At 39.2% G+C, this 13818-nt stretch overlaps 1 protein-coding gene across 2 annotated transcripts in view; it reads left to right on the top strand.

The window, feature by feature from the left end:
• Positions 1-13818, top strand: part of LOC129777056 (uncharacterized) — a 52866-nt gene that overhangs the window by 13490 nt on the left and 25558 nt on the right. For both annotated transcript variants that reach the window (XM_055783111.1, XM_055783110.1), the window contains one exon: positions 11320-11639. In XM_055783111.1, coding sequence (XP_055639086.1) covers positions 11320-11639 — 320 coding nt within the window. The remainder of the gene's footprint in view (positions 1-11319; positions 11640-13818) is intronic.

Below are 13818 nucleotides of genomic sequence, written 5' to 3'. Positions count from 1 at the left end.
ACCTACAAATTAGAAACTTATTGTAATCCATGTGAAATTGACTTTAATTTTGTAAAGGAGTGAGAGTTTTCTGGTTCTATAGTTATGAAAGACTGGAATTTGAGTTTTTTGAATGTTACACGCCTGAACACAACAATAAAGTTCAAACGCCCAGTCTAATAAATAAAGAGATCTATTGTATTCTACACTATATACTATAATTCCACCGACGTCATATATATCTCAGGAAACGCAGAAAAATGGAGTGGTTCTATAGTTATGAAACGCATTGCATATTGCCACCAAATTTTTCAATTGTTTCAATAGTTTATTTTCTATCAAAGCTAATGTGTTCTTTCTCATGTGAGGATTATGTTCTTTGGAGTTTAAGTCGATTCCTTGCCTAGTTTTATAAACCTTATAAATAGTTATGCTAGGGTTGCCAGGTATATTGAATATAAATCTGGGTGTTGAAAAAAAAAGTCTGGATTGGTCTGGATTTTCGTCAACATTTTTTATGTTTTATTGCGAATTTTATTGAAAATTCACGAGAATGTCGTTTAATGTTTGTGGAAGCGCAAACGGTTTGCTGGCGAGCAATGATAGTTTTTTTCTGGGAACCAGATTAGGAAAATTTTCAGCGGTAGAATGATTTTATAACATTAGAAGGAAACTATCTCGCCATACAAGGTTCTAGGATCCATTCCGGTAACCTGTATAAGGGCTTAAAAACAATAATTCACGAACAGTATATCATCCTTACAATAGCTAGTTCTGGCTACTAAGGGTGCTCATACACTGTTTGATCGAAGCCAAATATTTGACTCTTTTTGACAGATAAAATATGATCAACGTGTGTACTGACCAAATATATTTGTTGGGGCGAAAAACGATGATTTTATTTGTCGGACACCGGGTTCTTAGCAGCAAAAAACACTGTAACTATAGGTTTAGTGCAGCTTCAAACTGCAAATATATTTTATTAAATATGGCTTCCACAGTGGAGTTTTCAATTACTTACACATTCGTTGTTTTTACGATAAATAAATTTGGAAGAAATTCACTGATTCGACAAATACAACGGTATCTCAACTACAATATGTAAGCAAATACGAGTTTTGTAATCTACCTTTTATACAATATATACAAACTACAAAAATATTCTTCACTGTTTCAAGTTTGAACTTGTATTCTCTTTAGCGTTCGTTGCCGGAAGTAGTTTTCTCTTTCTCTCTCTTCTTTTCGCTGACAACTCTCACGCCGCGCATTCGTCGATGACATTGTTGACGTCAAATGTTGTATTAGGGTGACCATTTGGAACGCATACTTGGAACAGTGCACCCAGCGGCAACAATATTCGACACAAAATGCGACATACAAACATTCAGTTATCGGATGCTTAAAATATTTTTTCGGTCTTTTCTTCGAACCTGTCGGTACATGGTTAGGTTCCCTTAAATATTTCAGTCGAATTTTTTTCCATATTCGATGTTTGACATTGCTTGCCACTAATGATAAATGAAGAGTGGCAAACAAAATAGTGTTTGTACTAATTTCAAACCAAACTTTTTGACGTGGGACTACGTCTAACCGGAGTGTATGGGGGGTAAAATGAAAACATAATCACTAAACATGTAGGAAAAAATGCAAGATTTCGAATGCTTATAACTCGAACATTTTCTACTGGATCGGAAAGATGTTTGCATCAATTGATAGGGAATATTTCTATGCATCTATCGCAATTAATGAAATGTTATTTTTCATCAGATGAATAATTGAATAACTGTGAAATGTTAAGCGTTATCTAAACGCCCTAACTGCCTCGATTTGATTGGCCCGCTCTACGGTTTCCCCGACACAGACTTCAAAACCAAGCAGCCTTGGGGAAATCGGAATTGCAAATACATGAAAGTAGGGGAAGCTTTTGTTCCCACCGAAATGTGTTTCCCTAACACAGACTTCAAATCTAAGGGGCGTGGGGAAGTTGGCATTGCAAATACATCCAAGTCGAGGGCATTTTTGTTCCGACTAAAATATGTTTCCTCAACACAGGCTTCAGAACCAAGGTGTGTAGGGAAATTGGGATTGCAAATTTTTGTATTTTTGTTCCGACTGAAATCTTTTTACCTATGAAGTCTTCTAAACCAAGGTGTCTGGGGAAATCGGCATTGCAAATACATGCAAACTGCGAGTACTTTTGTACTTGTTTGCCTTTGTGCAGACTAGAGTGCTTTTCCCTAACACGATCTTCTAAACTTAGGTACCTGGTAAGATCGTGCAGACACTATAGACATGCCATTTGTTCAAACTTTTTATTCAAAACGCAAATATATTGAATTCAATTGAATTCGGAAATTGTTTCATTCAAACAAAAGTTTAATCAATACAAACAAATGATAACTAAGCTAAGGTAGTCCCACGTCAACCTTGCGGTTATATCATAGATATAACCCACCCATTTTTTTCTCAAAAATTGTCAATTATTTGATCTCCGGACAAACAGTGTACGGCTGCCTTAAGGCTAGTGACTATATCTTCGACAGATCAGCCTTATGATCATAAGGGGAATCGTTAGCTGATGTGTGGAATAATCTAGCGATCGATGGATATTCCGTCGAAGCAGAATATTTTGAGCCCGCAAACTACCAAATCGATGAAGCGAAATAAGTACGATATGAGGCCGAGTGGTTTGCTCGTCACGTAAGGATATCCCAGTACCTTTTGCAAGTAGTAAAATGTAACGACAGAAACTGTTGCATCAAACCAAAAAGTAGTTACTTTTGTGTCAATCAGCATCACGTTATACCAGCCCATGTTCCCCTCTGCTAAACGCCAGATGGTTTGAAGCTCCAATCCCAGCAGAAGTGAGCATAAATGTTCCGTCCCTGTTTGTTGGAAATTCTATGAACTTGTCGAAAGTTCTTCCGAAGTCACTATTTGCATATAGAGAACTTCCGTATGAACATTTGATTCCGAATTGGACAGATGTATCGTTCTATACGTTGATATTTTCATTTCCTAAAAAAAGCTATAGTATTATGAAAATTTTTCGAACGACTTTAACTTTGTGTACAGATTATGTTAGTGTTACGTAACATAAGGGGAAGGTGGGTTTGTTCATGCATTACTTTTTGTTACATAGGGGGATGGGGCTCAAAAACCGCATTTTTAGCGTTACGTAATATGTGTACCACATCTAATACGACTGATGATGGGAAATTGGTGCCTTCAGGATTTTTGTTATTTTAAAGTGTATTTATCGAATCAAGTGAATCGATCGAATATTATTTCCCCAGAGACGGTTTTGTTAGTGATGTTCTTAGTGTATATTTTTAACACAATTGAAAAAAAACCCGGAGAATGCCGAGTATCTCGCGTTGCTTTTTAAATTTCTGAGGTATCTATGGCTTCCTATGCGTTACAAGCGACAAATCAACGCAAACGATCTCTTTAAGGGTCATCACAATTTTCACTAAAAAATAAAGTTTTGAATTTCGTTTTATTCCGAAATAATTTCCCATGTATTTTTTTTATTAAATCGTTTATTTTTACAGGCTCAGTAACATAAGTTTCAAGGAGCCAAACTCTTAACTATATTTTGACAAGAATATTTTAACATGTTTCCTTCATTCTATGGTTAGTAAAATAGGAAACCGATTACTCGCGGGCGACTCTTTAGTTTAGATGGGTGACACATTTTCATTAGGAAAAGGATGGGATGTAAGGAGGTTGTAACAATGTTCACACTCATAATCACATTCTCATTCACACTCACACTTCACACTCAATTCTTAAAAACTATCTTTACTTCTAATATGTATTACAATTCAACTTATTCTAATGGAAGGGAACCGATAGCTCGCAATAGACGAAAAAGGAGGGGAAAAGGATGTAATGCGGGCGCTACACGAATCGTCCAACGTTTCACTCGAATGTTGGACTCAAGCATTTGACTCGATGAATCGACAAATGTTGTGACGAATGTGATGCTACACGGTGAAGTGAATGTTCGATTCAATGCAATCGGTCCAAACAATCGGCGAGTATTTAGATCGAATGTTTATTGTTTTTATTTACCAATTGCTGCCGTAGCAATATCGGCATGTGAATTAAAAATACTTGAAAGAAATAAACGCAAAAGACGTGCTACGAGCTGGTGGATGTTATTCTTTAAATAAAAGTAGAGAAAAGTGAGTTGAAAGAAAAATTTTGTTCAAAACCGTAATGAGATATATATAAACTTTTAGGTACGACGGATCGGATATATAGATGGATTTATGGTTGATGGTCAGGAAAATTTTATAACTTCTACGGAATGTCAGTTGAGATTTTAAATATTTGCTGAACTAAATTGGACAGGAAATAACAAGACAAGACACCAATATGAGACTTGGTATTCCAATAAAAGTCAATCTAGCGGTTGCTTTACGGTTCTTAGCAGTTGGTGATACTTTTATCATCCTTGGGTATCTATATAAAATATCTCACCAGTCTATAAGCAAAATCGTCCTTGTGGTTTGTCAGGCACCTACTGGAGGACTGAAAGATGAAATGCAGATAAATAAAATACAATATAATTTTATAAATATCTATTGTTACAATCAAAAAACATATAGTAAAGAAAAGTATAGTGTATTTTGTCATTATTTACTAACTCTAAAATATTAGATGCTGTTTTATAACAAAAAGTTACTCCTTACTCAAATTACACAGTTCATTCTGAATCAACATTCGAGTAAACACTTGGTTTGAATAACATTTCAAAGCTCTAGCGCTAGTTGGATGCTGCACAAGTTACACTTCGCACGTCGCTTTGCCCTTCTGGAGATTTTTGAAGTTAACCATAAAGCCGTTGGTATTATTGTTAGGTGTAGTAGCAGAAATGTTTCCCGTATTGTTCAGCTGCGGGTAACTATCGGCAAGAAGTCGCTCTTTCATAGATCCCACTTGCACGCTGTGAGGAATCTGTGAGATATACACGAATGATATTATTCTCATAACAAAAAGAATGTGTGCGATTATATCGTTTTTTGATTGGATGCTGTAACATTAGGACTTTCAGATAGTTTGCTTAGGTCGGTTTTCTGAGAAGTTTTAACGCCATCTACGATGTCTTTTACCTCTGTCTGTTGCCCAACTTTCAGATAAAGTTTCTTCAATCGCCTTACTTTTTTTCAGTACGCGCGGATTCCATCAATCGTTTAAATGCAGCAGTTAATGATAATCTCGCCTTTGAATGTTTTCGTTGTAGCGGTTAGCCGCAAACAACTTGATGACATGTGCTCACTCCTTCCTGAGCCACGATTGATCTTGGGAGACTTCAACTCTCACGGAACTGCCTGGGGGGAACAGTACGACGACAATCGTTCATTGACCTTTGTAACAGCTTCAATATGACCGTTTTGAACACTGGGGAAACAACACGTGTACCTAAACCTCCTGCTAACCCAAGTGCTCTTGACCTCTCGCTTTGCTCGAATTCACTATCGTTAGATTGCAAAAGGAATGTACTCCAGGACCCCAACGGTAGTGATCACTTGCCAATCAAAATTTCCATCACCATTGGGTCGAATTCTTCTGAATCTATAAACATGGCATATGACCTCACAAGACACACTGACTGGAAAAAATATGCGGACGCGATTGCTCTAGCCATCAATTCCAGAGATGGTTTACCTCCATTGGAGGAGTATAACTTCATTTCTCGTTTGATCTATGACAGCGCGGTTTGCGCTCAAACGAAACCCATCCCAGGTTCCACTATTCGTCGAAGGCCTCCCAATCTATGGTGGGATAGCATATGTTCCAAGCTTTATGTAGAAAAATCGAATACATTTAAAGCTTTTCGGAAACGTGGAACCCCTGAAAATTTTCAAACGTATTTAGCCCTTGAAGATCAATTTAAAAACTTAATCAAAGGGAAAAAACGTGCTTATTGGCGAAATTTCGTGGGAGATTTGTCACGAGAAACGTCAATGAAAAAAATATGGAAAGTGGCTCGAAACATGAGAAATCGCTCTTCAACGAATGAAAGCGAAGAATATTCACATCGATGGATGTTTAATTTTGCACGGAAGGTTTGTCCTGATTCCGCTCCTGTGCAAAACATTGTTCGAGATATACCACAAGGTAGGTGCGATCTTGATTCCGAGTTTTCGATGGTAGAATTCTCTCTTGCACTGCTTTCATGTAACAATTCTGCTCCGGGATCGGATAGAATTCAGTTCAACTTGCTGAAAAACCTCCCTGATGTGGCGAAACATCGCTTGTTGAATTTATTCAATCGGTTTCTGGAGAATAATATTGTTCGAGATGATTGGAGACAAGTACGAGTTATAGCTATATTGTGGAGGCGATCTGGCGTAGTGGTAACATCCATGCCTCTCACGCTAAAGGTCACGAGTTCAATTCTCACTCCCGACATTCTTCCAAAAAAATGGAAGTAAAAGTGACGAACCAGCCAAATGAGTTGAAAGTCACTATAATACAGATAAAAAAACAAAGTTATAGCTATTCAAAAACCCGGAAAACCCGCGTCCGACTTCAATTCGTACCGCCCAATAGCAATGCTGTCTTGTATACGGAAATTGTTGGAGAAAATGATCTTGTTTCGCCTTGATCGATGGGTTGAAACGAATGGCCTACTCTCAGATACACAATATGGGTTCCGCAGGGGCAAGGGGACGAATGATTGTCTTGCGTTGCTTTCTTCAGAAATTCAAATGGCTTACGCCGAAAAAAAACAAATGGCTTCAGTATTCTTGGACATAAAGGGGGCCTTCGATTCTGTTTCAATAGAGGTTTTGTCGGACAAATTACACTCTCGGGGTCTGCCGCCTCTATTGAACAATATGTTATATAACTTGCTTTGTGAGAAACATTTGAACTTTTCTCACGGAGACTCGGCAGTAAATCGGGTCTCTTACATGGGCCTCCTCCAGGGCTCATGTTTAAGCCCCCTTTTGTACATCTTCTATGTAAGCGACATCGACAATTGCCTTACACAAAATTGCAGCCTAAGACAACTTGCAGATGATGGAGTGGTGTCTGTCGTAGGATCAAACGAATCCGACCTGCAAGAACCCTTACAAGATACTTTGAACAATTTTTCAACCTGGGCCATTGGGCTAGGGATCCAATTCTCCACGGAGAAAACAGAGATGGTGGTTTTTTCTAGGAAGCATAGACCAGCAAAACCAAAGCTTCAACTTTTGGGTAAACCGATCACTCATGCTCTGTCATTCAAGTATCTTGGGGTCTGGTTCGACTCCAAATGTACTTGGGGGGTCCATATTAGGTATCTGAGTAAAAAATGTCAACAAAAAATAAACTTTCTCCGTACAATTACCGGCACCTGGTGGGGAGCCCATCCAGAAGATCTTATAATGTTGTATCGAACAACTATTCTCTCAGTGATGGAGTATGGCAGTTTCTGTTTTCAATCAGCTGCCAAAACACACCTCATTAAACTCGAGCGAATTCAGTATCTTTGTCCGTATTGCGTTGGGATGTATGCCCTAAACGCATACCATGAGTCTCGAGGTTTTGGCAGGCGTACTCCCACTAAAAGATCGCTTCAATTTATTATCTTTTCGGTTCCTCATCCGGTGTAAGGTTATGAATCCATTGGTGACCGGAAATTTTGAGCAATTGATCGAGCTAAATTGTCATTCTGGATTCATGAGTTTATATCATGAATTCACCTCTATGCAGGTTGTTCATTCTTCGTATATTCCCAACCGTGTTTGTTTTCCTGACTACATCAATTCCTCTGTACATTTCGATCTGTTCATGAAGGAGAAAATCCATGAAAATCCAGATTATCTTAGATTGGGGTTCGTTCCTACAATCTTCAATGCAAAGTATGGGCGTATCAATTGCGATAATATATACTTTACTGATGGGTCCTCTATGAATGAGTCCACAGGATTTGGAGTGTTCAACGTATTTTTTAGCACCTCACACAGTCTTCAGAATCCTTGCTCGGTATATATTGCTGAATTGGCAGCGATATACTGGGCGCTGGACAGCGTCGCCTCACGACCTGTTGAACACTATTACATTGTAACGGATAGTCTTAGCTCTGTCGAAGCTATCCGTTCAGTGAGGCCGGAAAAGCACTCGCCGTACTTCCTTGAGAGAATACGAGAAATTTTGAGTGCTTTATCCAGACGCTGTTATGTCATTACCTTTGTCTGGGTCCCTTCACATTGCTCAATTCCGGGTAATGAGAGGGCTGACTCATTGGCAAAGGTAGGTGCAATTGAAGGCGATATTTATCAGCGTCAAATCGCCTTCAATGAATTTTATTCTTTAGTCCGCAAAAATACCATCGCTAACTGGCAACGCAAGTGGAATGAAGATGAATTGGGCCGGTGGTTTCACTCGATTATCCCTAAGGTTAGCCTCAAACCGTGGTTCAAAAGTCTAGACTTGAGTCGGGACTTTATTCGCACCTTCTCCCGACTCATGTCCAATCACTGTTCGTTAGATGCACTACTCTTTCGTTTCAATCTTGCCAGCAGCAATCTCTGCGTTTGTGGCCAAGGTTATCACGACATCGAGCACATTGTTTGGTCGTGCGAGGTGTATCTGGTCGCCAGATCGAATTTAGAAAACTCCCTTCGGGCCCGAGGAAGACAGCCCAATGTGCCGGTGAGAGATGTGTTGGCTCGGTTAGACCTTGATTACATGTCCCATATATATTTTTTTCTTTAAAGCTACAGATCTTCGTGTGTGATTGTCCCTCCATCCTTATACCCTCCTTTCCTTCCTTTGCGGGTAATTCGTCCCCTTGCTATAAATAGTAGAATAAAACTATAGATATACGAAAAGATTTAAGAATTGAGTGCTCATCAACATTGTTACAATTTCCTTATATCTCATCCTTCTCCTAAAAATATGTCACCCTCCTAAACTCGAGTACACCGCGAGTAATCGGTTTTCCACCTTACTAACCATAGATGTAAGAAAAATTGTTTATATATATATATATAGTTTTAAATTATATTTAAGAATTCGGCTCCTTTAAACTTATGTAACTGAGCCTGTAAAAATAAACGAATTAATAAAAAAAAAAAAATGTTTTCGTTTTTTCTACACGCGCTGTAGCTCAACAATTCTAACCAATCCGCCTGAGGTAGTAAAAACAGCTGGCGAGGCACTTCCTGGTGAATTTCCCGTATTCATCGGAAAAAAATGGCTCGCTCGTGAATCACATGTTCTGAAACCCGGAGAAAGCTCGTTCCATACAAATTGTAATCTATAACAAATTGCAGTATATAGGGAAAGTGCGTCTGGAATATTTGAAAAACGATGACGCCGTTCATCAGTAAATTTGTTAAATAAATTGTCGGTTTCCTGGTGAAATACGGATTGCAGAGACAAATTTTGAAAAATCGATACTACTTTCATTGATATCTATAGACAGGTCTGACAAAAGCAAGCTTGTGTAAACAGGTGATATACGATAAAATATTTTAACGTACACTCCCTTGACTAGCGCTATCCGAAAGATCTGACTTTCGGAGGAATTTGCTTTGCCTAGCGATATGTTGATAACTTTGTCCAGGCTGGTCGCGATTTGATACATCAACACGCCCACGGCCGAATCTCTAAACTCGGAGAAGCAAGCGTCGAACTGGGGCTTCGGTTTGTGCATACAATGGCCAACACTCTCAATCCGGATCGACGTGACACTATCGGTTTGCGCCATCCTGGCTTATCACGACTTAAGCGTTCGTTTATTTTTTGACCCAACACAAGCATAACCTAGAAGCGGAAAAAAACTGTTTCATGCCGCGCGGACACAAAATCGTCGGAAGAGTAACACACCAACCTTCCACTGATTAAAAACATTTTATTGAAACACAAAGAATAGTGTTTTTTATACAACAAACCAATCAATCAACAAGAGCACTTTCGGCACCGCATATTTCGAATTTTACGAATTAATTCCATAGCTCTTACACCTACAACTTGTAAACAAACATATCTGTCAAGAATATACTCGGACGAATTGTGTAGCAGTGTATCGAATGTCATCGAGTGTCGAATCGAGCGAATGACAAAAATCCTTCGACTCGTGCCACTCGCGTTGGAAGGTAATGCATAACGAACGGATTACCTTCCAACGCGAATATTCGACACTCGACATTGGGGGTTCGTAGCTCGTCAGTCGGCTACACGATGCGTCGAATCATCGAGCGTCCAGCATTCGAGGGTGTTCGTAGCATCGTGTAGCGCTGGCTTAAGAATAACCACACTCGAAGATCGATAGTTTTAAGGAAAACATATATTTCATTTCCCATGTAATAAACAGAGAAATTTCATGACACACTTTCGAGGTTCCACGTTATCAATGCGATCGTGTCTTGAACACATCCCTTTGATTTTTATTCTTAAAAGGGCAGTGTTATTTTACAACATGGTTTGGTTCCGCAAGGTTATTGGACACAAACGCTGGACCCTATTTCGCTTTTCTTCGATGTGGAACTGTTGGGGGTTTCCTTTTTGGATTTATTTTTGTTATTTTTAGCCAAATAACCACTGCACTAACTTGAGTATGCACTCCGTTTATTTACAATTCAACATTTCAACATTTACAACATTTACAACATTTCAACATAATTTATTTACAGTTCAAAACATTCCACAATTCAACCTTACAGATAGTTTTTTTATAACACTTTAACTTTTTCGACTCTTTTTCTTATTTTTTTTCACCCTCACCCTTTCTTGTTTTGCTTTGCTTTCTCCTATATTTTTGCTTGTTTTGTTTTATATAATTATAAATCTTGTGTTGGTGACTTCCAGGTTTTCAAAGCATATGAAATTGATCCATACATCAAATCATAAAAGTGAGGGTTGACCGATGTAGAATATTGTCTTGTTGTTCAGTAACCAACATCCATTTTTATATTCCAAGAATTGAAACTCACAACAACATTTTCATGGAGCCATTCATAGTTGCAACTTTTTGCGACATCTCGAGGTACACGCGTGAGGGTACACTAGAATCTGCTGCCGATGCAGTTCCATGTGGTGTCGGGCTCTGCTTTCGCCATGAACAAGATCCCAGTGTTAGACTACCCGAGTGGTTGGAGAACGGTCGGTTGGAAGTACCGGGATATTGTGTGTGTATATTTATTCGGTGTGGACAAACAATGTCAGCCTCTCCATGCATGCCGTCAACCGCAGATTCCAGTTCCGCAGGTCTTCGGGAGCGGTTTTCAATTTAATGCCGCATGTTTGTGTGTGAACGTTTCGTTTTAATTTCTGAATTTTTCTCTCCTTCTCTCTCTCTCTCTCTCTCTCTCTCTCTCTCCCTATCCTGGACAGATACGAACAAGGTCTGGAGGACTACGAGGAAGCAGCGGATCGGATCGACCGGGAGAAGACACAGCCCAGCAGCGTGCAACAATACAACATCGGCATGGCGAAGCCGATCCTAGCATTGTTCAACGTGATAAGCAGTGCTTTATCGTCTGGAAGAGCATTGCGAGTGGCAGGACCAGATCCGACCCTATTCTTTGGTTCGAGCTGGCGGAAGGGTGACGATGGCGCCAGAACCAGCAACAGTTTCACTATTAGCAGTAAAGATAAGCACATCAACAGTGAAAAATCAACAAGCGATGAGGACAACGCAGATAATCAAAGTGGTAATGAATATTTTGGATATACGTTCTTAGCATATTTGCACACAATGAAACCGACCCTCGTCTGAATTGTTATGGGAATATATCGGACCAAAGAACGAACTTAACAGAAAAACTGACACAATGTTGTGCCCTCAATGGTCCATGCGACACAGAGAACCACCAAATTGTTATCCTAACAGATGTGGTTACTTTCCCGACTGGCCCATTAGTGTCCGAATTATGAACCGCATTCACAGGAGCCACAGCAGCTTCGGACTCTTATTTCATAAAGTTAATTCGATTTCATACTTGTTTAATTTGTTTCACTGCTTTCGTCCTGGCCGGTTGTTGTTCGGGGTGAATGCGCAATATCCCGGCGAATTTACCATTCGGCTTCCAGAAGAGCTTATTTCACACAATCCGTTGGAAAGTGTACGGCTTGGTGAACAGACCGTGGCCCACTTATTGTCGTATTCGAATACCGGGGAGTTTATCCCGAAATCTGCATGGAGCAAGTTTATTATCTTGCCCTGCTGTGTATGTGCCCTTAATTGGATGTAGCATCTGGCCATGCTGATTATCCGCCGGCGGAGCGCAGGAAGCAGGGTGTCCGGGGGTTGTACACACGGATGTGATTTTGGAGGATTTAGGGAGGGAAAAAGACTGGATAAAATTAACTCTTTTATCTGGTACTAGGAAGTAAGTTTTTGTTTTCCGCACATTGGCGATAATGTGTCGGAGTTGGGTGGGGCCGCGGTAAGCCCCTTTCTGTTGACAGCAGCAGACAAGGCCTCGTTGGGGGTGGGGGGGGATGGTATTTCGTGGGATAATTAATTGGATTACGCTGAAGTTTATAAATGTCCAGTGCACACACACGCTCCACACACACATACAAATAATACAAACGAACAATGCAGTATCGGAAGTTTTCATGGAAGTAATGAAAATGGGGTAATTACTGCGGCTGTGGTGTACAGTGTGTATGTTTTTTTTCTGTGTTTTACAGCCCAATCTGATGGTTTGGAATATGTTAATACAAAATTACCCCCCATTGTGATTGTATGAACTGGACATTGCTAGACACAAGAGAAAATTATCCCCGTCCACATGTGTGATGTGTTAATTATTTCCCAAATTAAGGATTTTCAAGGATTAATGGTGACCCGGAGCTATTTTTCGAGTTGAGGTTTCTTCATTCACAATGAGAGTTTCTGTGGTTTCAACTATGATAATGACGCGTTTGAGAAAACATTCAATGGGCTTCAATCCAATTCAGCAATTTGAATATGAACGATATATGAACTGAAGTGAATCTTAAAGCCTCCCGTGCTTTTTTTTGTTTCTATTTTTTTAGATTTTGATCGAGTTTTTAGCAATAAATTTTTAAAACAGATCATAGGGAATAATAATGTCGTAAAGAATTTGAAGATGTTGATTTAGTTCCCAGCCCTCTGAGAAGACTCAACATAATTGTCCAATTTAGTTACACCATGGTTAATCACATTTCAGTTCAAAATAGCCCACAAATTCTCATTCGGGTTGAGATTTGAATTTTGTGCGAGAAATTCGAATGGTTTAAATTAAACCGTTTAATGTCCTGAAATCAAGTAATTTTAGCTTATTACTGGTAGGCTTCTTCTTTTAAACAAAGACTATTGTTGTTATATTTATTGTTGGCGGTGGAGAAATGTTAATGCTCAAGAATTATTTCTTTCCGATAATCCACTTCCAGAAAAATTGAACATTTTCCAAAACCCGCGAAGTACAAATATGCTCCGAAACCAACCATGGCATTGAGGGCTGGGAGATTATCATCCAGTGAAGAATAATCGCCATCTAGGTTTTCTTCATGAGAGAAAAGCCCACCCGATTCGGGTGATCCGGGGAAAAAATATCCACACCAGCAATCTTATTAGAATCATTTTTCCACGTAGGGGAACCGCGAGTAATACGGACAGTGGGGGTAATATAGACAGGTGGTTGATTTGTATAGTTACAATTTGAATTTCAGATTTCTGTTAATGAGAACACCTTCTACAAGTTATTCTATAATATTTAAGCCACCCAATGAATACTAATCAAAAGTAGAAAAGGGAAACAAAAACCGAAAATCATACATGATTCCACGTGTAAATGTAATTTTAGCTGCTTCGATATTAAGCATTTTGAGTGTTTTAATAACAAAATTCAATTCGTTGAA

Source organism: Toxorhynchites rutilus, chromosome 3 (assembly GCF_029784135.1).
Source record: "Toxorhynchites rutilus septentrionalis strain SRP chromosome 3, ASM2978413v1, whole genome shotgun sequence".
Lineage (NCBI taxonomy): Eukaryota > Metazoa > Arthropoda > Insecta > Diptera > Culicidae > Toxorhynchites > Toxorhynchites rutilus.
Note: the sequence above shows the minus strand (reverse complement) of the source record. Positions and strands in the feature narration are given on the sequence as shown.